At 41.3% G+C, this 20410-nt stretch overlaps 1 protein-coding gene across 1 annotated transcript in view; it reads right to left on the bottom strand.

Moving 5' to 3' along the window:
* The window catches only part of LOC137656405 (uncharacterized), a 166500-nt gene that overhangs the window by 4661 nt on the left and 141429 nt on the right, over positions 1 to 20410 (bottom strand). Inside the window, exons 8-9 of the mRNA XM_068390581.1 lie at positions 9644 to 9842; positions 3908 to 4049 (exon numbers count right to left, since the gene is read on the bottom strand). Of these exons, the coding sequence (XP_068246682.1) occupies positions 3908 to 4049; positions 9644 to 9842 (341 nt within the window). The remainder of the gene's footprint in view (positions 1 to 3907; positions 4050 to 9643; positions 9843 to 20410) is intronic.

Genomic DNA, 20410 nt, shown 5'->3' with positions numbered 1-20410 from the left:
CAATCACAGTACCAGAAACTTGGCTAAATCTTTTTTTACTTCCTTCTTATCTAAGATGCAACTAATTTTTCTAAATGTCCTTTCAACCCTTACTCAACTAGATAACAGAAATTTACTACTTGTAAGACCTTAATATCTATCACAATAGGGTTTTTCACTTATCTCTTCCAAACTTGCTCTTTTAATGTATTTCATGCCTCAAAAATCTAATGCTCCATAAATATTTTGTAATCTTGAACATTATTTGTAACATTTATTATCACACCAACATGGTCACATGCCTAACTGACTGTGCTTTTAACTTTTCTCTCTTTAAAGTCACCATAAGCTTTGTTTAGTTCAAGTGGTCTTTAAACCTTCTCCAAGTTCAAGTCTTCTGACTTTTAAACATACTGTATCAATAACTTCTTATAAAAACTTCACCATTAACAGCAGGTTATAAACTTACGGCAACTCTCATGAGACTGCTCTTAATATCCTTTGTAACTTCTACCATAACTATGACAAACAACAAATAGCTCAGGGATGATCAATGATGCAAAACAACACCTATCTCAACTCCTGATACATCTACAACTTCTCACTCTAACTCTGAATTAATCTTTCTGGTACCTATTGACTTTATAATGCCAACATACATCCTTGTCACAGTGTCCAGCCATGATCCCCAAATATGTGGTACATTCCGTTCTAATTTGCTCAATACTTCTTATGTAGTTGCCTCATCACAAAAACTGCCTCTGTTGATTTTTCTTTTACATCATAAGGCCAAACTGATATAGCATCTATAATTTCTGCTAAACAGTCAATTCACCTTTTTTTATTTTTTTCAAGGCTTTTTCCCCACTACTTGGTACCTAAACTTTCTTTAGTAAGGTTTTAGATTTTTTGTAACTTTCTAACCTCTCCTAATGCTTTGATTAAATTACTTAATTGCCATCCTGGATGGTAATGGCTATTCCATTTCTGTTAGTCCATTTAAGATGTCATTATCCTCCCATTCATATAAATTTTCTTCAATCAGTAATTTTCAAAATACTTCCTGAATTGTTCTAACTCTTTCTTTTCAGCTACAATCACCAATTCTGTTTACTATTTTTTGTCCTTTTTTCACCATCCCTCAACCAATAATACCATCCTGAATATTTTCCCTCTGTCATGTTGAGACATTGATTCATTTCTTCAAACTCCTATTTGACATCCCTCTTATTCTCCATGCATAAACCTACTGTATATTCTCTTCCACGTGAGCTTTGCAATGAATTTTATTTTAACAATCATCAACTTATTTTCAGTTGCATTTAATATTTAAGTAATTAACACACAATAGTAGTATGGAATACTGTACTTTGTAAAATACAGTACTGTTCTTAGTTCCACTTAAGTTTAATATTAAACATACCGGTTAATTGAGGCTACTTCTCAGCATTTATTTCCATGACCTTTCCCTGATGTTCATATTGCCTCTCTCTAAAAGCTTGGCTTCTATCAATAATTATTACAAAATATAAGTTTTCCATTTTCTTTACTTTTAATGGATCTAGGCTTCAATACAGTATTGAGACAATCTGGTGGTTAACAGCAATAACTTTGCTTTGCATACACGGCAGATACGTGGTGTTTTCAGGCTTCTCGTCATCTTGACTGTGTTGTACTAGGTCAAAGCGCATCACCCCATTCCAGGTTGTGAAATCATTAAAAGTGTTGTTCAGGGTATTAGTGATTATAAGAGATGTCATCTAGATTTGTTATCAATTACTAAATACACTTATTTCTGGGTGGTATATATTCTCATCCTCTTTGTGTCTTGTACCAAGTGTAGCATTATGGTTTAGATAACCTTTGTATGGAATTCAATGGCCTTAATATTCCTCTTATGGAAAAATATTTTCAAATGGTTGCTAACCAAATTAAAAGTTCCAAACAAAAGAAAACTATCTTCCAGTTGAGTGGAAAATCCGGAGAAGACTAGACTACAGTAGATGATCATAGTAGGAATGAAAACAATAATGCCACTTCAGCCACTAATGAGAATTCTAACTTTCAGTTTTGATAGTAATGAGCCTCTTAGCTCTTGTCATCTTTAGGTTCTTTTGTGCAATCATAGATCTTCCTAATCGGGTTGTTGAATCAGTAGAACTTCAAAAGTTCAAAGTTGGAGCAAATGCTTTTTTGTTGACCAGACTGATATGAGTCTTTTTATAGTTTATATATGACATTTTTGTTGTTGACGTTGTTAATAGTTTATATATGATATATCTCTTTTGACATTACTTTTTTTAGAATGATTTATTGTTAATTTGTTCTCTTCAGTTATTTATTTCCTTATTTCCTTTCCTCACTGGGCTATTTTTCCCTATTGGAGCCCCTGGGCTTATAGCATCTTGCTTTTCCAATTAGGGTTGTAGCTTGGATAGTAATAATAATAATAATAATAGAAAACCAGTAAGTCTTTGGGTAAACACAGTTGCAATCCCAAGTGTAACACCACAAGGTTTGACTAGTGGTTCTAATGGATGAGTCAGTAAGTGTTTTTATGATGTAATGTGCATAGCAGAGTCTCATCTCTCTCTTAGAGCCTCATACTCTATATTTGTTGCAGATCCTTCTGCTGCAAAACCCTCACTTTTCTGCTATGGGACTACTGTATTTTTCTGGCACTTCAGTAGCTGCCGGTGATGTGATGCAATATAATTTGGTTTGTAAAATTACGTAAATCTTATTATTTTAAAAAAGGGATTGTGACGAAGGAAAAATCTATTTCTGGGCGAGGAACCTGTGTCGCCCAGTGAAATGCTCCTTAAAGCACCATTTCTAAGGTATAAATACTGCTAAATATACCAGAGAAAAAAGTTGCATGGAATGCCAGGAATATACCCAGCTCGCTCACCCCTAAAGGGTGTCGGTATTAAAACTGGGGGGAGTGAATCCACTACTAAAGGTCCCTTTCCAATTAGACTTCTCCCTCCTCAAAATTCCCCGTTACTACGAGGTGTCGTTCACTACAGCTACTGCCCCCCCCCACCACCCATCATTCCTTGTTAGCACCCGTGAACGTTCGGACGTGTTTTTTGTAGCTCTGTGCTATTTTGTGTTTTTGAAGATGTCAGGCATTTTGGAGATCCCTGCTCCCAAGTTGAGTATTATATTTGTCTGTTTGGGATTTGCAGGTAGCGACACACGTTCATTTAATAACCTTGTTGGTTTTTCTCTCAGCCACTTTGTTGACGCTCCCCTACCACACACATATATATATATATATATATATATATACATATATATATATATATATATATATATATATATATATATATATATATATATATATATATATATATATATATATATATATATATATATATCCTCTCTCCTTCCCATGACTATTGATGTCAAATGGATAAGAATTAAGTTTTGACTTCAAGACTGAAAAGGCAAAGTACTTGCGGCATACCCAAGATAAGGCTATTGCTATAAACCACCAGATTGTCTTAATACAGTATTATATTTAAGAGTCCTAAGACCACTTAAAGGGGTAAACACTGATATGATCCAAGCTTTGAAAGAGAAGCAATATAAACATCAAGTGAGTAAAATGACAAATTTTGTCATTAAAATTCTGTTTTTAAACAAATATGAGCAAAAAATGCCCTCCATACGTATTTGTGACTTTGACCTTATTTCATGTATTTTTCTTTATTCTTATCATTTACTCACGTAATACAAAGCCACCAAATTTGTAAGACATAGTTTTGACGACTTACCTGTATAGACAATTTTCCACTGAAACTCGTTTATTTCCATACAATTGATGTCTTGATTCCAGTACTGTATATTGAAAAATTTACAGAATAGAAAGCCAATGACTATACAGAATATTAAATATACAGTATCTGAAAAAGATTAATACCTTCACAGTGTAAAAACGACGTGACAAACACCGGAGCGCTTTTTCTGCAGCACTGTTATAGGCAGCCATTTTGTCCTTCCCAGTGCCTACTGGAAAGCTTTCATAGAGTTCATTTATCCAAACTGAGTACCTATGATAGCAGCTGAAACATATGGTAAGTAAATGAAGCAAAATTTAAATTCTCAACAAATATAAACTACAATAACTTTGGAATTTAGAAATATTTACCTGTACCATAATTACTATAAACGTCTATCCATACTTCCTGACCATCATATAGTACACTTGTGTCTGTTTTTTTGGAAGAAATGTATACCAAAGATATTCCAAACTCCAAGATAACATGAGCATGATATCTTAGCTTCCCTAAAAAAAAGACCTGCAAAAAACTGTGAGGCCAATGCTCTTTCAAACACAATTATGCACATTAAACATTTAGCTGTCTATATGTCAAGCATTGAAATAAATAAATGTCAGCTCTCTTGATTAACAGTAATTTTATCAATATTATAAGCAAAGTTGCAACCTTCATTAGGAAAGTATTTAACAAACATTAGGGATCCAATAAGGAAAGTATCCCACAACAGTAAAAGAAACCGAGAAGTAATGAAAACACTATCAAAGAGAAAAAATATAGCAATTAAGACTGAAAAGTGAATGTAAATATTATAAATAACAGATAAACTATGTAATGAGACTTCTGCTAACATAATTAACAAATAATCAATTGCACCACGTGTGAATTTATGAAGGTCAATTGATTCAACCATCATATATGAATATGAAGAGCCAAATGTATGAAAAGTCAGCACTTAGAATTAACTGCTGATCTAGAGGTACAAGCTGAAAGGTATAATCAGTAAAAATCTGAATACAAAAGATGTCCAGAATTATTAAAAATCATACAGAACATACACAATGAGCTAACTGGACAAGGGTACCAAAGATTAGTGTATCAAGACCAGGGATACAGACTGTAAAAATCATCATCATTTTTTCCAACAATTTAAGATGAGCCTAGTGCTGAAGATTGTACAGTAGAATATATAAAACATGGTAGAATAAAATAATGAAAACATTTCCTTACAATACATAGGTCTCCAAACATCTTTAACAGACTTTCTCAACACAGGCTGCCATTTTTGTTGTACAACAGAAGTAAAGACTGGCTGAATATGTTTCTCACAAGTGAATTTGCCATTAAAAAGGGCACTTAGAATCTGAAATGTGTTGCATACAGTCAAAGAAAGATTGTCAGTGAAAAAATCTGGCGTGGATTCAATGTCCTAAACCTACTGACAATAATATTTGGGATTTGTACAGTAACAGTTTAACATCATCCCTATATTTTGAACTAACTTTAGCTTGATCTCTGTTAAGAGAGTCACAACCACAGATCCTCAGGATATAAGATCAAAGTAGAGTGGCACCATCTGCAAAAGTAACAAGCTTGTTTCCAAGGCCACACCACATACCATAAGTACATAAATAAGTAGTTTTGACGAAGGAAAAACCTATTTTTGGAAAAGTGCTGGGTGGTCTCCATGGACTTTCATGTAAAAGGCTTGAACACTGGGGATCCACTATAACATAAATTACTAAAGAAGTGATGTGGTGGCCAATGTGGTAATGTCCCTGACTGGTGAACGCCAGACTGGGGTTCGAGTCCCGCTCAAACTCGTTAGTTTCTGAGCAAAGGATGGGAGGGGGGTTTGGGGGAGCCTATAGGTCTATCTGCTGATTCATCAGCAGCCATTACCTGGATCTCCTTGGTCCTAGCTTGGGTGGAGAGGAGGCTTGGGCACTGATCAAATGGCATATATTTATGGCCTTTGTCCTGCTTGATAGGCCAATATCACTGTCCCTTGCCTTTGCCATTCATGAGCGGCCTTTAAACCTTTAAATATTGTACCACCTCTTTTGCAGCCAGTGTTTCATATGCAAAGCTCACACTCAGTGTGTACAGTATAAGGTAGATCCACAAGTTCAGGTTCTATTGAACTCATCACAGCACTTCCAATGTCAAAATCATCTGGCAGTGGATGATAAATCATCACAAAGAACCAATATAATCTGGAGACAATGCTACTTCAACACTAAGATGTGCCAAACGACCATCTTCCATACTCAGAGTGAGAATCAAATATCCCCCTTCCCTGCAGATGACTAAGGAGGAGGAAGGGTCTTGGAGACCTCGCAGCTCCTGCAAAAAATAGATTCTTCCTTTGCCAATATAATTTTTTTGGCTTAAAATGCTGTGTGGTCTCCAAGGACTACTATCACATCAATAATTGAGTAGACTCATGTACTATAAAGGAAAACCATCTACATCCAAACAACTCGATCATCTTTTTGTAATCTTTCTATAAATAAAAAACAATAAGTACTAATGTACATCACTTATAATTCTATTTACAGTACTGCAATTCAAAAAGGTGTTCTAGAAAATCCGTCACGGCTCTCCATGTAATGGAATGTGTCCCCGCACTGACAGTATTTAGTAAATGACTGCTGCTACTCACTGAATCCATTTTCTTTGGTCTTTTGCCACAAGGTTGAACAACACTTTCAGCTCAAACTTGATCCAGTTTTTCTTATTCAGGGAAGCTCTATGAAACTCTCAAGATTTGGCTCATTGATCTTGTCCAACTTTATACAAATTATGAAAACTATAATAGTCACAATTATATAGAATTCTATTACATAAATATTCCCCTTGTATATCTGCTTTCCCTTCTTAGGTGGCTTCAAGTCCCTTGGGTTCAATCATTAACCAGGTAAAAAAATCATCAGTTATCACTTTTTTATCTAATATTGGAAAAAGTAAGATAGAATATTTGGTATATACTGTATATACCACATCACAATAAACCATCTTAAAAATATTTTCTGGTACAGGTCTATAATAAGAGTGTTTCTATATTCATGTTAATGTTAATCACAGTTCACTGATTACTGATTATCATAGCAGTAGTAATCACCATCATTATCATCATCATCTTGTTGGTTTTATATCCGCTACTCCCCTTACAGATTCAGATGTGAAATAAGTTCTCTCGCTTCACCTCCTGAACTTCCAACATTGATAGATGATTATCTTTTATTATTCTTTGCATTTTCTTTGGCCTCCCTTCAGGTCTTTGTCTGCCTCTTCTATATTTACAATTTTCCATATAAACTGTTCACATCCCTTCTCATCACATGGCCAAACAGTCTAAAATTTTTGAATTGTCAGCCTTTTTTCAAGCTTCAGTATATCCTGTCTTTCCACAAATATTTCATTCATAATATGATCTTCCTACATTATTGTGGCCCCGACTATTTTCATCCTACAGTTACACCTTATCAAATTTGCTTCTGTTTCCTAAGTCAGTGGCATCCAATTGTCTACTACATATAGTATGGTTTATGGAATCTGAGCCATATTGCCCCATATTGGGGCCAGGAAGGACATTCAGCACAGGTGTAACCAGAGTCAAACTGCACAGTTGCACTGTGGAATAAAATTTAAAAACATTGGACAAAAATGTTGGAAGAAAGGAGGAAGAAATGGAGATAAACAAAAATGCTAAACAATAGGTACCCATAGAAGCCGAAAGCAAGCTGTAAAAAGACATTAGTGATTCTTACAATTCACCACCTAAGGTGCACTGATAGTAATATCCCTTTTTGGGGTGTTATATCGTACCGATCACTGATCTTTGCTTTCTCTAGTAAGGGGACAATTTTCTTTTACCCATTGTAAGGAAATCTTCCATTTCATCAACACTGCTGCCACTCTCCTTCTTGCTGCTCTCTTAACTCCTGCTTCCCAGGCCATTATGTCCCCAAGCTTAAAGAAATGCTCTACCTCTTATAACACTTTCCCATCTATCACAACATGGATCTCAACACTATTATATTCTGCACTTGCCCTTGCTATACAGTACATTCCAAACATTCCAACTTATCTTATTCCTTGTAAATTTTGTAAACCAGGTTACTTCTTGTAAAGCGGTCTTCATTTACTTACTGAATGTCCCAGTTCTGTGGATATCCGAGAAGAATTCCTCTCTGAAATTCGTAATGAGGATGGCAGGAACATTCTCACAAAGTTTCTTAGAGGAAATGTTTTTATGATGTCAGAGGCATTTTTAAGTTTGTATTGGAAATGGCCTTCTTACTAGTTTTTAAATATATTCAATTTCAAATGTTTCATTGCTATTTACTCACTTTTTTTATCTCAAGTTACTAATTGTTTATTAAGAATACTCCAATTGGCATCAATGACTATTAATGATATGATGCCAGATAATCACCAGCTCACGAACTCTAGCTTGATATTTTGGAAATTCAGGTTATTGCATTTTTAGCTAATAAGATCATCTACAGTATATTTCAATTGTTAAATATTTTTTATGTGAAAACAATTTGTATTACAGTATTTCTAAAAAGTCCTTTCATTACATTCACACAAACAAGCCTGGTCCCATACGTAATCATTTTCTGACCTGGGTACCTATTTATTTACTTTTTCTTCAAAAATTCTGGGGAACAATATCTATTTTAGTATCCCATATACTGTACACTAATTCCACCATTTCCTATGATTTCCTGATGAATATTCAGTATGATGTTTTCTTATATAGTACCTGTATTCGTAAATAAACATTTTCTGCACGTAGTCTTATTTCTTTGTCTGCTCATTTATATATCTAAAATCTTTATTGTTATGATTATGTTGAAAGATGCAGTCCACAGTCTAACCACTCCCCTTTCCAACATCCTCATGGCAGCTTTCTTGATAGCACTTTCTCCTTTAGTTGCTTTGCAGTCGTCTCACCACTCTACTTTTTTACTTTTAATAATTTCCACCACCTTCTGCTAACAATTGCATATAGCAGCTCCCAGCGCTTGATGTCATTACAATAACGGTGATATCACTCTCTTCTACAATGTTTGGCTCCCATAACTCTTAATGTCTCCTAATGGACATTCCAAAACACCTCCAAATAAGGATGCAGGGACTCCAGATGTCATTCTTTAGAAAATCTTGTTAAAGTTTCCTTCTCACTCTAACCTAAGGGCTATTTAGCATGGCCTTAATAGCAGAATATTTTCAGTAAGACAACCAAAGGCGCACAACAAACTTTGAGGGTAATCTGTACCTTTCTTCATTAATAAAAGCGGATTAGAGTGATGGAAGTGGCAATGTTTAACTTTGATCCTCAATAAATCAAACAGCATACTTCTCATCATCTCAAGTCACTTAAGGAAGCTGCTCCTCTGCAACTTTGACAAAGGAGAATAAGCCGTACTGATCCAAGAGGGCACATTCTTTACTGCGGCCTTAGACAGCCATGTGTCACTGCGTTGTTCACAATGCTTCTTATACAACTTCGTAAAAAAGTGCACGGCACTAATTCATGCTTTATGCCCAAAAATAGAACAAATTCAAAACACTAAACTCTTGAAGGAAAACAATGAAAAACAAACAATCTGAAGCAAGTCTCAATGATCTTGCCACTGGTAAGAGTGGTTGTCTATAACAAAAGGAACCATACCCCTAGCTAGATCACCACTACCCAGCAGGATTGAATTTAGTTATCATACCATGACAAGAGAAAATTCTTGCAATTTTAGTTATCTTGTTAAATCTCTTGCTTCCTGGAACAAACAGTGAATAAACCTCAAGAAAATGTGTTGAAATAATCGAGATAAATTAAGGAAAGCATAATGACAATGATTTATACATACCTTCCATTGGTTGCTAATTTGAAATTCACTTTATATCCTAAGAAACTGGCAGAATCCAGCAATATTAGGTAGGATGCCATACTACAGTTGCGGTTGTAGTTTCTATCAATTATCATAAACTTACACTTGGGGGCAGCTTCTTTGCGCTTCTGTCTAACAACAGAGCCTTTGATTTCTGCCAATTTCTGAGAAAATAGTTCTGAAAAACCAATTAAGCCATGAAAAAAAAAAAAAACCACAAATATGAGTGCTGTTCTGATTCTCGTAGTTGTTTGCTTTCAAACAAAATATACTTGCATCTCCTGATTTTAATAGCATTCAGATATGAACTTAAAAATACTGCATTCCACAAAATACCCTTATTCACTGTATACTACTTTCAAGCCTGCAGTACAGGGGAACATTTAAAGATCTTCATCCTAATTAAGTTCAATTACACTTTACTTAATGATATCCACTGTGCAAGATTTTCACTATGATACAGTATACAACAAAACTGGTGATACCTAAATTCAGTGATTTTTGTTCGAAAGACACTAAGTGGCAACTCTCACATTCTTCACATTTCTAATGAGACTAAGTTCCTGGGACAAAGCATTTTGAAATTTTGCTCAATAAAAATAGCACGATTTTAGAGAATTTATGCTATATTTTTTATCAAAATATCATCTAGATCATTAAGGAAAAATTAAACAAATAATCTTCGATTAAGATAAAAATGAAAAAAAAATAAATACATAATGAGTCTCACTTTTTAGCCAACATAGTTATGTACTTAACGTAAAGAACGTATTGGAGATGTACTGTAGTTGTGGGCGGAGTCTGACTAGACATCAGCTGGCAATCTCACGGTGGCACTCTCACAAGCAAGTCATCTGTCAACTATGGCTAGAGCTACCCAACAGCTACAGGATAACTGTAACTCTAGTTAAGCTTATTTCACCATATTCTCTATAAAAAAAATAGATATAACCAATTGTCTCAACATCAACGGAACAACTGTTTGAAGATGGCTAAACGATACAATGGAGAAAAATTGAGAAGCCATCCTAGGAGGTGAGAGACCCTGTTGCACAACCGCAGATGAAGACGAAGAGTTATAAAGCCAATAGCATAAGCCTAGACTCTAGAGCCATTCTATCATCATCATCATTATTATCATTACAATTTAAGATACGTTGTTATTTTCTTTCTGTAGAATCTGCACATAACACCTGTGGCTGAATATGTCCGACCTGATTATAGTCTTCCGTTCGTAAAGTAAAAGAAAAATATTAAGGTAAATTTAATTGTATTTATAATAGCGAAGATAACTCACTGCCTCGCTTATTTATTCATTTTTCCTCAAACTGAAGAAACCCGTTGGGAGACTAGATTTATATAAGTACCGTTGACTATAGTCTAAACTATGACTTGTAATAACGTATTGCAAGTTTTAAAATCTCAATCCTATCTAACGTTTGTTTTATACACAAAATGACATAAGCAAAATATAAGTAATAATTTTGAAATCATATCCCAAATGCATTAATTATTATCATTAGGCTATAGGGCTCTGCTTAAACTGTTCTCCATCTAGACACCTTCTTTCCCAGTTTGAATCCTTCTATCCAGACAGACAGCCCAAAGATTAGCCTCACTGACTCTTGCAGTTACATTGGCAAAGGGATTCGTGCTACCTTAACATATTCAATTTTGTTCTGAAATGTAATTTTACCATGAAATGTTTTTTTTAATGATATAACATTATTCAATGATAAAATTATACATAACAAGTGACCAATGTAGTCTCATATATATACATGTTTACAAAGGGAAATATAAGATTTAATAATAAGTGGCAACTTAAGAACAACGCTTGTCCAAAGCAAAAATTAAAAAGTATCACCAGTTTTGCTGCAGACTGTACATGGTACAAAGTTTGTGTCAATGCTGTATATAGATTTGAACACAAACTTATTTTCCTAAGTAAAACTTAACATTTCACCCATTCATTCATTTAAATATTCCACAAATAGAAGAAAACAATAGTCATGACATCATCAATAATTATCACTGCCAAGATAAGATCCAATCTTATGGAACATAAATACTGTTTTGAAATTAGCAATTATCAATATTTATATATATTATCAATTCAGAAATGATCAACATTTATATACATTATCAATATTTATATACACATCTTAATTTACTAAAACAGTCACTATAGTCCATTTCTTTTAGCGAGTCATATTTGCACCGACTCGCAACGGTGCCCTTTTAGCTCGGAAAAGTTTCCTGGTCGCTGATTGGTTAGAATGATCTTGTCCAACCAATCAGCTATCAGGAAACTTTTCCGAGCTAAAAGGGCACCGCAGCGAGTCGGTGCAAATATGACTCGCTAAAAGAAATGGACTATAGTTAGGAAGGTAGCTCTGTGAGACAAGAATTTTAATAAATAGTTTAATTTACCTAATTATAACTAACTAGAGTGGAAGCTTATGAGCATTTTGTCATATTTGGGATTAACTATGGGAGTTAAATTATGCAAGTTCTAATACTTACTCCTATGCTCCACAGTCTGGACCATAATTTCTCAACCTTTTTTGCTTCAAAGTGCTCTTGTGAAATGACTAAAACTCTTGGGTGCACTTTTAATTTTCATAAAGGAATAGTCAAGAAATTTGAAAACATCATAAATTTTGAAAGTAATATATATTCTTCCTAACTATACAAACCTGAGACAAAGCTGTAATGGCTGTTTAAATTCTTAACAAGATAGTTGTAGTTGATGGCAGTAGAGGATACGCCACACCTACTCAACATTCAATGAAGCTCACTTTGAACTTGAACCTAGGACTTGCGGGGTGGATGAAGCAGGAAGAGGAACTTAGAAGGACTCATATTTGTATAGTTAGGAAAAAATACAAAATACTTTCAACCTCTTAATGACCTAAGCATGAAGATGAAAGATGTCTTAGGTGTTAGGCTAACTCCCTACCAGGTGACAGGTGCATGGTCTTGGAAGAACCTATATCCATCTCGACCAAGGGTGGGGAACCTACGTCCAGCTGGCCAGACCCAGCCCACAAGGCCTTTCTATCCGGCCTTCGAGCCATATACAGGTAAACCCTTTGATCTTGGCTCAGGAGACCATATATAAGCCTACCAGTGAGTAGAAAAATTCAAAGATAGTCTAAATAAAATATAAAAAATTTTAAGTAATTTTTATTTTTCCTATCATACTTACCGAGAACTACTTTCTTAGGAGTTACTGGTAACCTCCTCTCTACCGACCAGAGTTTTGTGTAGATTACCCCCAACCCCGCTTTCTAAGGAGGCCTACCCCCGGCATTAAGGAATGTGCCCCGAGGGTAGGCTTATCGTAGGTCGATGCCCGGCTGGGTCAGCTTCATCAGTAAGTTCTATTGGGTTAGCACAATGCTAGCAAAGGAAGAGAGGCACTCGGGGAAGGAAGGGAGGGCCATTACCCGAAAGTAGTTCTCGGTAAGTATGTTAGGAAAAATAAAAATTACTTAAAATTTTTGATTTGTTCCAACACGAATACTTACCTCGAACTACTTTCTTAGGAGACTTACACTTTAGGAGGCGGGAGTGCTATTCTGACCCCCTGACCCGGGATGTGGAGGCCAAGAGGCCCAGGGATAACGGGACCTACTAGAAAGCGGATGCGAGGGTAACTACACAAAAGTTCACGTTAGTGTCTAAGTACTCACCCTTTGAAAAACTTCTTCTGAAGTTCCTTCCAGTAGCGTAGTCGTGAAGAATTGTTATCCAATGGTATCAGTCGGTACTCCCCGAAGAGGCAAGGAAGCAACTGGGTAGGAGGTAGGAAGCCGCACTTGTGCCTACCGGTTGCTAGCCTTGATCGCGCCTGGGGCTTTTACCGTTACACCGCTTGGAGGGCGGAGATGACTGTTCCAATGGAGAACCCGTCTAAGGACTTCCTCGAGTAGTCCTTGAGGTAATGGGCAGTAAAGGTTGACTGGTTCGACCAAGTATCTGCTCGCAGGATCTGACCCACTGCCATGTTTTTCTCAAAGGCTAAGGAGGTGCTCAGGCCCCTGATGTCATGAGGCCGGGGGGTGCCTGGCACTGCTATGCCATCTTCCTTGTAGGCTCTGGCAATAACTTGTCTCAACCAGAAGGAAATGGTGTTCTTGGAAACTTGTTTCTTATTAATACCTGTGGAAACGAAGAGGCTCTTGATGCCTGGGTGGAGATGAGCTGTTCTTTCCAGGTATTTTCTAATTGTTCGTACAGGGCATAATTTTAAATCTTCTGCATTACCCGTCTTAGGGATGGCAGGAATTGAGAAACCTTCGAACTTCGGATCCCAGACTGCTGGGTTCTGAGTCTTAGCCACAAAAGAAGGCACGAACTTGAAAGATACTTCTTTCCACCCCTTCGAATGAGAAACGTTGTATGACAGACCATGGATCTCTCCCACTCTCTTAGCGGACGCCAAGGCCAGCAAGAAGACGGCCTTGAGGGTGAGATCTCTGTCCACGATATCCTTCAAGGGTTCAAAGGGGGGACGACACAGCATCTTCAGGAACTTGGCTAAGCCCCACTGGGGCACCCTACTCGCCTGTGGGGGGCAGGACTGCTCGAAACTCTTAACAAGCATCGCTATATGTCTCGAGGCCCCCAGGTCAATGCCCTTCAGGAGGAAGACTTGGCCTAAGGCGGCCCGAACTCCTTTTATGGCTGGGATTGACATTCCCACCTTGTCTCTAAGAAATACCAGAAAATCTGCTATGTCTGGGACAGAGGCCTTAAGAGGTTTAATGTGCCTCTCAGGGCACCACTTCGTGAAGGAGGCCCACTTAGCCTGGTAGACCGCGGCTGACGACTTTCTCAGGTATAGAGACATTCTCTTAGCCGTGGAGGCAGAATATCCTTCTTTCTTCAGGAGCCGCTCCATAGTCTCCAGGCGTGAAGACGTAGGGAGAGTGGGTTGTCGTGGAGCCTGAGAAAATGAGGCTGATGTAGAAGGTCTGACCTGACGGGCAGAGGCCACGGCGGTTGACTCGATAGGTCTTTTAGGTCCGCGAACCACTCTCTCTCCGGCCACCAGGGCGCTACCAAAGTCATCTTTAGGTTTTAGGCTGTCCTTACTCTGTTGAGCACTTGTCTTATCAACGTGAAAGGGGGAAAAGCGTACACATCCAGATTGTCCCACTTGTGCTGAAAGGCGTCTTCTAAGGCTGCTTTCGGGTCTGGCACAGGAGAGCAATAGACTGGGAGTTGGGCGTTGAGTTTTGTTGCAAAGAGGTCCATCGCCGGGGAACCCCAACGTTGGATGATGAGCTTGGCTACTTCCGGAAGAAGGGACCATTCTGTCCCTACTATCTGGCCCATTCTGCTGAGACCGTCGGCCAGAACGTTTTTCTTCCCGGGAATGAACCTTGCTAACAGCACCACTTGATTTTCTTCTGCCCAATCTAGAATTTCTATGGTGAGATCGCACAACTCCTTCGATTTCAAGCCTCCCTGTTTCTTTATGTATGCCACTACCGTGGCGTTGTCGCACATCAACGCCACGGTGTTTCCCTTTAGTAGACTCGCGAAGTGTAGGCAAGCCTTCTGGACTGCTTTCAACTCCAGGACATTGATGTGGAGTTCTCTCTCCCCATCCAACCAGGTCCCTCGTGCTGTTTCGTCGAGGAGATGGGCTCCCCATCCTTGGTTGGAGGCATCTGTGAACAGTAGTAACTCGGGTGGATCGGTCCCGAAGGGCATCCCCTTGAGTGAGTTCGACCGGCAATGCCACCATTCCAGGGAGGGTCTCGTGTTTGGCAGGACTGGGATTAGCATCTGTTGCGAGTCCAGTTGGCACCAGAGGTTCTTCAGGTTCCATTGTATAGATCTGAGCCTTACCCTCCCTTGGGGAACTAGTTTCTCCAATGAGACCAGGTGACCTATCAGCTTCTGCCAGTCTTTCGCTCTCTTGGGGCGCTCTGACAGGAACGGCTGAATGATGTGCCTGAGGTTTCTTATCCTGTCCTCCAAAGGGAATGCTTTTCCCAGAATGGTGTCTAATGTCATTCCCAAGTAGTTCATTCTGGTGGATGGGGATAGATTTGACTTCTTCGGGTTGATTACGATGCCCAGATCCTTGCAAAACTGGAGGAGTCTTCTCCCTTGTTCCTCCAAGAGGACCTTTGAGGCGGAAAGAAGCAACCAGTCGTCCAGGTATCTGATGAGGCGAATGCCTCGTTCGTGAGCCCACACTGAGACAGTCGTGAAGACTCTCGTGAGCACCTGGGGCGCTGTTGACAGACCGAAGCAAAGGGTCCTGAATTGCAGGATCTGGGAACCCCATTTCACCCGGAGGAACTTTCGACTCGAGGGGTGGACCGGAATTTGGAAGTATGCGTCCTTGAGGTCTATGGTCATCATATAATCTTTCTCCCTCAAGGACAGCAGGACTGACTTCGGAGTGTCCATTTTGAAGTCCGTCTTCTTGACGAACTTGTTGAGAGCCGACAGATCTATAACCGGTCTCCACCCCCCGGTCGCTTTCTCTACCAGGAACAGGCGACTGTAGAAACCTGGCCCTGGGAGAAGAACTTCTTCCATGGCGCCCTTCTCTAACATGGAGGATACCTCCTCTTGAAGGGCGGTCCTCTTTAACGGGTCTTTGGAAGCTAGCCATTCCGTCCGGCTGGCCGGGATAAGAGGGGGTGGTTCTGTTAAGAACGGAAGTCTGTAGCCCTCCTTTAATACGGACACTGTCCAAGGCTCTGCTCCTTGAGCCTTCCATGCTTGCCAATGAAGTCTGAGGCATCCCCCAACCCGAGGCTTGGGCGGGGATAGGGGGCCTCCCACTCTATCTTCTTCTGGAGGAGCAGCCTGACCTGCCTCTCCTAGAGGCGGAGTAACCCGACCTGAAGGAGCTTGAGGGCGCTGGAGCTCCCCTGCGGGGGGCTGAGGCATTGCGGACCAGGAGGAAGAGGGAGCCTCTCTCCTCGTAGTGCTGGGAGAGGCTTGGGACGTCGCAGCACTATCCGAGACGGACCTCTTGTAGGGCGGTCTCCTAGAAGGCGTAGGTCTGGGGATGCTAGCCTCCTTCTTCTTCGAGACCTTCTCCATGATGGCCTCTATTTCCTTCAGGGGAAACAAAGACTCTCCCCACAAGGGTAAACTCCGAATGGCCCGCGCTTCCCTGTCTGGTACCTTCCGAGACACCTTCGCCAGTACAGTGTCTCTCTTACGGAGCACCCAGTTAGCCGTCAGAGCGAGCGACTGAAACGTTAAAAACTTAAGGGTTTTACCCCCGGAGGTAATAAGGTCTCTCAGGAGGCCTTGCTGGTCAGGGTCCGCGGGGTCGAACGAGGCTTGTACCCCTACCAAAGTGGAAGCCCACCAGTCCAGCCAAGAGGAGACGTTCACCAAATCCCTCGACATTTGCTCCATCATGGAGGCTTCTGCTGGCGAGAAACAGACCGGGGCCGAAGAGGCTCTATCGTCTGAGACGCCCTGACTCAGGATGTCGATGGCCGACTCCACCTTACAGGGGCCTGGGCGGCGTCCCGCTGGCACATAGACCTTGCCTTGGGTTCTGAGGCCCTGGAGTAATTTCGAGGAACTCTGGGTTTTGGGGGCTTCGGCATTACTAGCCACTACCTTGTCCACATACTCCTGCCCTAGGACTAGATCTCGGGCTAGAGGAAGCGCTAGAGACGTCTTAGATTGGGTAGGAGTCTGCATGATTCTCAATAGGCTTGACCTCCAGTAATCCTCGTCCGTAGCCGTAGGTTCCTCTATTTTGTGGTGCCTTCTGATAAGGCCAACCACCCTCCTATAGACGGAGTCCTCCGTCGGTGAACCCTCCCCTCCGTCAGCCGAGGTCTCGGCTTGGGGCCGGGGAGCTGGGTTACCGGGCACGCCGACTGGACGTCTAGCTCTTGGTGCCAGGGGCGCCGTCCTACCGAGGTACTGGATCTCATCCGCGGGTATGTCCGCACCAGGGGCCTGGGTTAACGCAGGCATCGCTGGTTCAGCAGGGACTCTCGTCCGCCCTAGGGCTCTGGGTGCCGAGGACGCGGTTCCCGTGGGCTGACCCGACAGCGGGAACCGTTCCTTCCGACCCGAAGGCCGCACCAGCTGGGCTGGTTCGGCCAGGCCGCCTGACGAGAAGCGCGTTTCCCCCCGCTGGGCGGGGTGAACCGGAGGCTTCGAGGACTTATGCCTTCTAGTAAGGTCCTTCCTGCGAGCTAGGTCGCGAGGGTCAAGGTGTGAGGACGGCATCCTTGGCGAACGCTCTCTGGACCGGCGGTCCGGGGAACAAAGCACCTTTGAGTCCCGAGGTACATAGACCCAGGCGCCATCAGGAGACCTACTCCTCCTATACTTACGCCCTGGGGAGCGGGAGCGCTTGCTGCTATACCGGGAGCGCGACCTCGAACGGGAACGCTCGCTCCTGGACCGGTCCCTCCAACGACGGTGTTTTACCCTGACTTCTTCCTCTGACGAGGAATAAACGTCCGATGAACCCGACAACACTGTGCTTATCGCATGTCGGCCGGTAGTGGGGACTGCGGGGGACTTCTTCGGGCGTTGAACGCCAGAGGTCGAGGGCTGGAGGAAGTCTTCGGGGACTTCCGTGAGGGGGGCCGGGAACGACTCAAAACGTTCCATGCCAGGGAGCCAGGGCCACATTCATCCTTAGGGGTGACCTACCCGGCGTCTTCGGGAGCCTCCAACCGAAGGCATCGTTACCCGAAGGTCGTAATTTCTTCTGGTTGTCTCCGCCTAACGAACATCCAGAAGCACAGGCCCACGAGGGCGGCGAAGATACCGACACCGCGTTACTGCCCCACAAGGGGTCATCGGAGGAAGCGTGCCCCCCGAGCACAAGGGCCGACTCTCCGAACGCACTACTGGGTTCTTCACTAGCCCTAGAAGGGCCCTCAACCGGCACTGCACTTTCACTAGGCTCCTGGGAAAGGACGCCTTGTTCATTTTCTACACCAGACTTACCTCGTCCCCTACTCTGTGTAGGGGACAGCGAAACAGAGGCCCCGTCGGACCGCTCACTGGGTGATGGTAGCGGCGAAGTAACACTAGCTTTCCTGGGGGAACGTTTCGCCGATTTCCTCTTTTTGGTACCGTACCATACCCACTGGATATCACTCCAGTCTACACACTCGGGGCACGTATCTGCTGACGAACAAACCCTTCCCCTACAGGAGGAGCAAAGGGAGTGAGGATCCACTTCAGGCTTGGAGAGGAACGCTCCACACGATTTACCGGCTCTAGGCCCCGGACAACGGCGGATTTGCTCCATAATGCACACAACGCACGACACAAGCACGAAGGGAATCAATGAAAACACTGGGTAAGCACACGGGTGGAAGGTGAACGCACAGGAACACCCGGGAAAAGTACACTGGAAAAACGTAAGTTACCACGTGGGGAACACGTGGGGCACTAGAATGCACACAAAGGATCGATAGAGAACGAGAGCGAGGTGTTCACACGTCGCGACCAGAGAACTTACTGATGAAGCTGACCCAGCCGGGCATCGACCTACGATAAGCCTACCCTCGGGGCACATTCCTTAATGCCGGGGGTAGGCCTCCTTAGAAAGCGGGGTGGGGGGTAATCTACGCAAAACTCTGGGCGGTAGAGAGGAGGTTACCAGTAACTCCTAAGAAAGTAGTTCGAGGTAAGTATTCGTGTTGGAACAACATTAAATTATGGTGGCATAGCCAGATTAAATTTATAAAATAAAACTTCAGAAGCTTTATAAGTGTATATGGTTAATAATTTCATATTCAGCTACAACGGTTAGATGAAAAATTTTGCGTATCTGTATATTTCTCGTCAGAGGTTGTGTGGATAGGGGAGCATCAGTGTTTCCTAATTTGATATCTAACTATCTTTTATCTCCTCCTTCACGTTGGTAAGGGGAAGCAATCATTTATAAAAATATGATTAATGGGAAGGTTGGCCAGGGCACCAGCCATCCAATGAGATACTACTGCTAGAGTGTTACTGGGTTCTTTAACTGGCCAGGCATGAGAGAGAGAGAGAGAGAGAGAGAGAGAGAGAGAGAGAGAGAGAGAGAGAGAGAGAGAGAGAGAGAGAGAGAGAGAGAGAGAGAGAGAGAGAGAGAGATTATGAAAAATTCAATATATCTTATCAAATATCAAATACTGCATGACAACAAAAAGCTATTTAATTCGTAACATACATCATGTTCTGAGAGAGAGAGAGAGAGAGAGAGAGAGAGAGAGAGAGAGAGAGAGAGAGAGAGATACCTTTGCTAAAAGAAGTAAATAATCCTGTCACTCAAAGACTTCCCCAGAAGACCTAGCCATATAGGAAGTCGAAGGAAACAAAGAGGGTTTCGCACCTATAGCTGGGATGAAGGTACTAAAGAACTTCTTCAGCCAAGTGCGAAACTGATGATTCCATTTTTAAAATTCTTCTTTGTTATTTTCAAAACTCTGCCTACTGAAGAGGAGGCCACTCTTTGCACTCGTCACAGAGAAAATTGCGAGCAGTCATGCACTCTCTAAAACCTATAAAGTCTGGCTTACTCATATACCAGCCACAATTTTGGTCGGGCTTGCCAGGACACAGCCGCCTGACTACCCAAGGAGTTGCCGCCATCAGCAAACAGCATAGTAACACATGCATTCTTAAAAGATTAAAAAAAAACATTAAATAGCCAAACACAGGATGCAAAGAAGTATGTCACTACACCATCATGGACTAAGTTGAAGTGAGGGTGGCTCCACCTGTCAGGCA

The sequence above is a fragment of the Palaemon carinicauda genome, chromosome 17 (assembly GCF_036898095.1).
Source record: "Palaemon carinicauda isolate YSFRI2023 chromosome 17, ASM3689809v2, whole genome shotgun sequence".
Taxonomy (NCBI): Eukaryota; Metazoa; Arthropoda; class Malacostraca; order Decapoda; family Palaemonidae; genus Palaemon; species Palaemon carinicauda.
The sequence above is the reverse complement of the archived record's forward strand: the minus strand, read 5'-3'. Positions and strand labels throughout refer to the sequence as shown.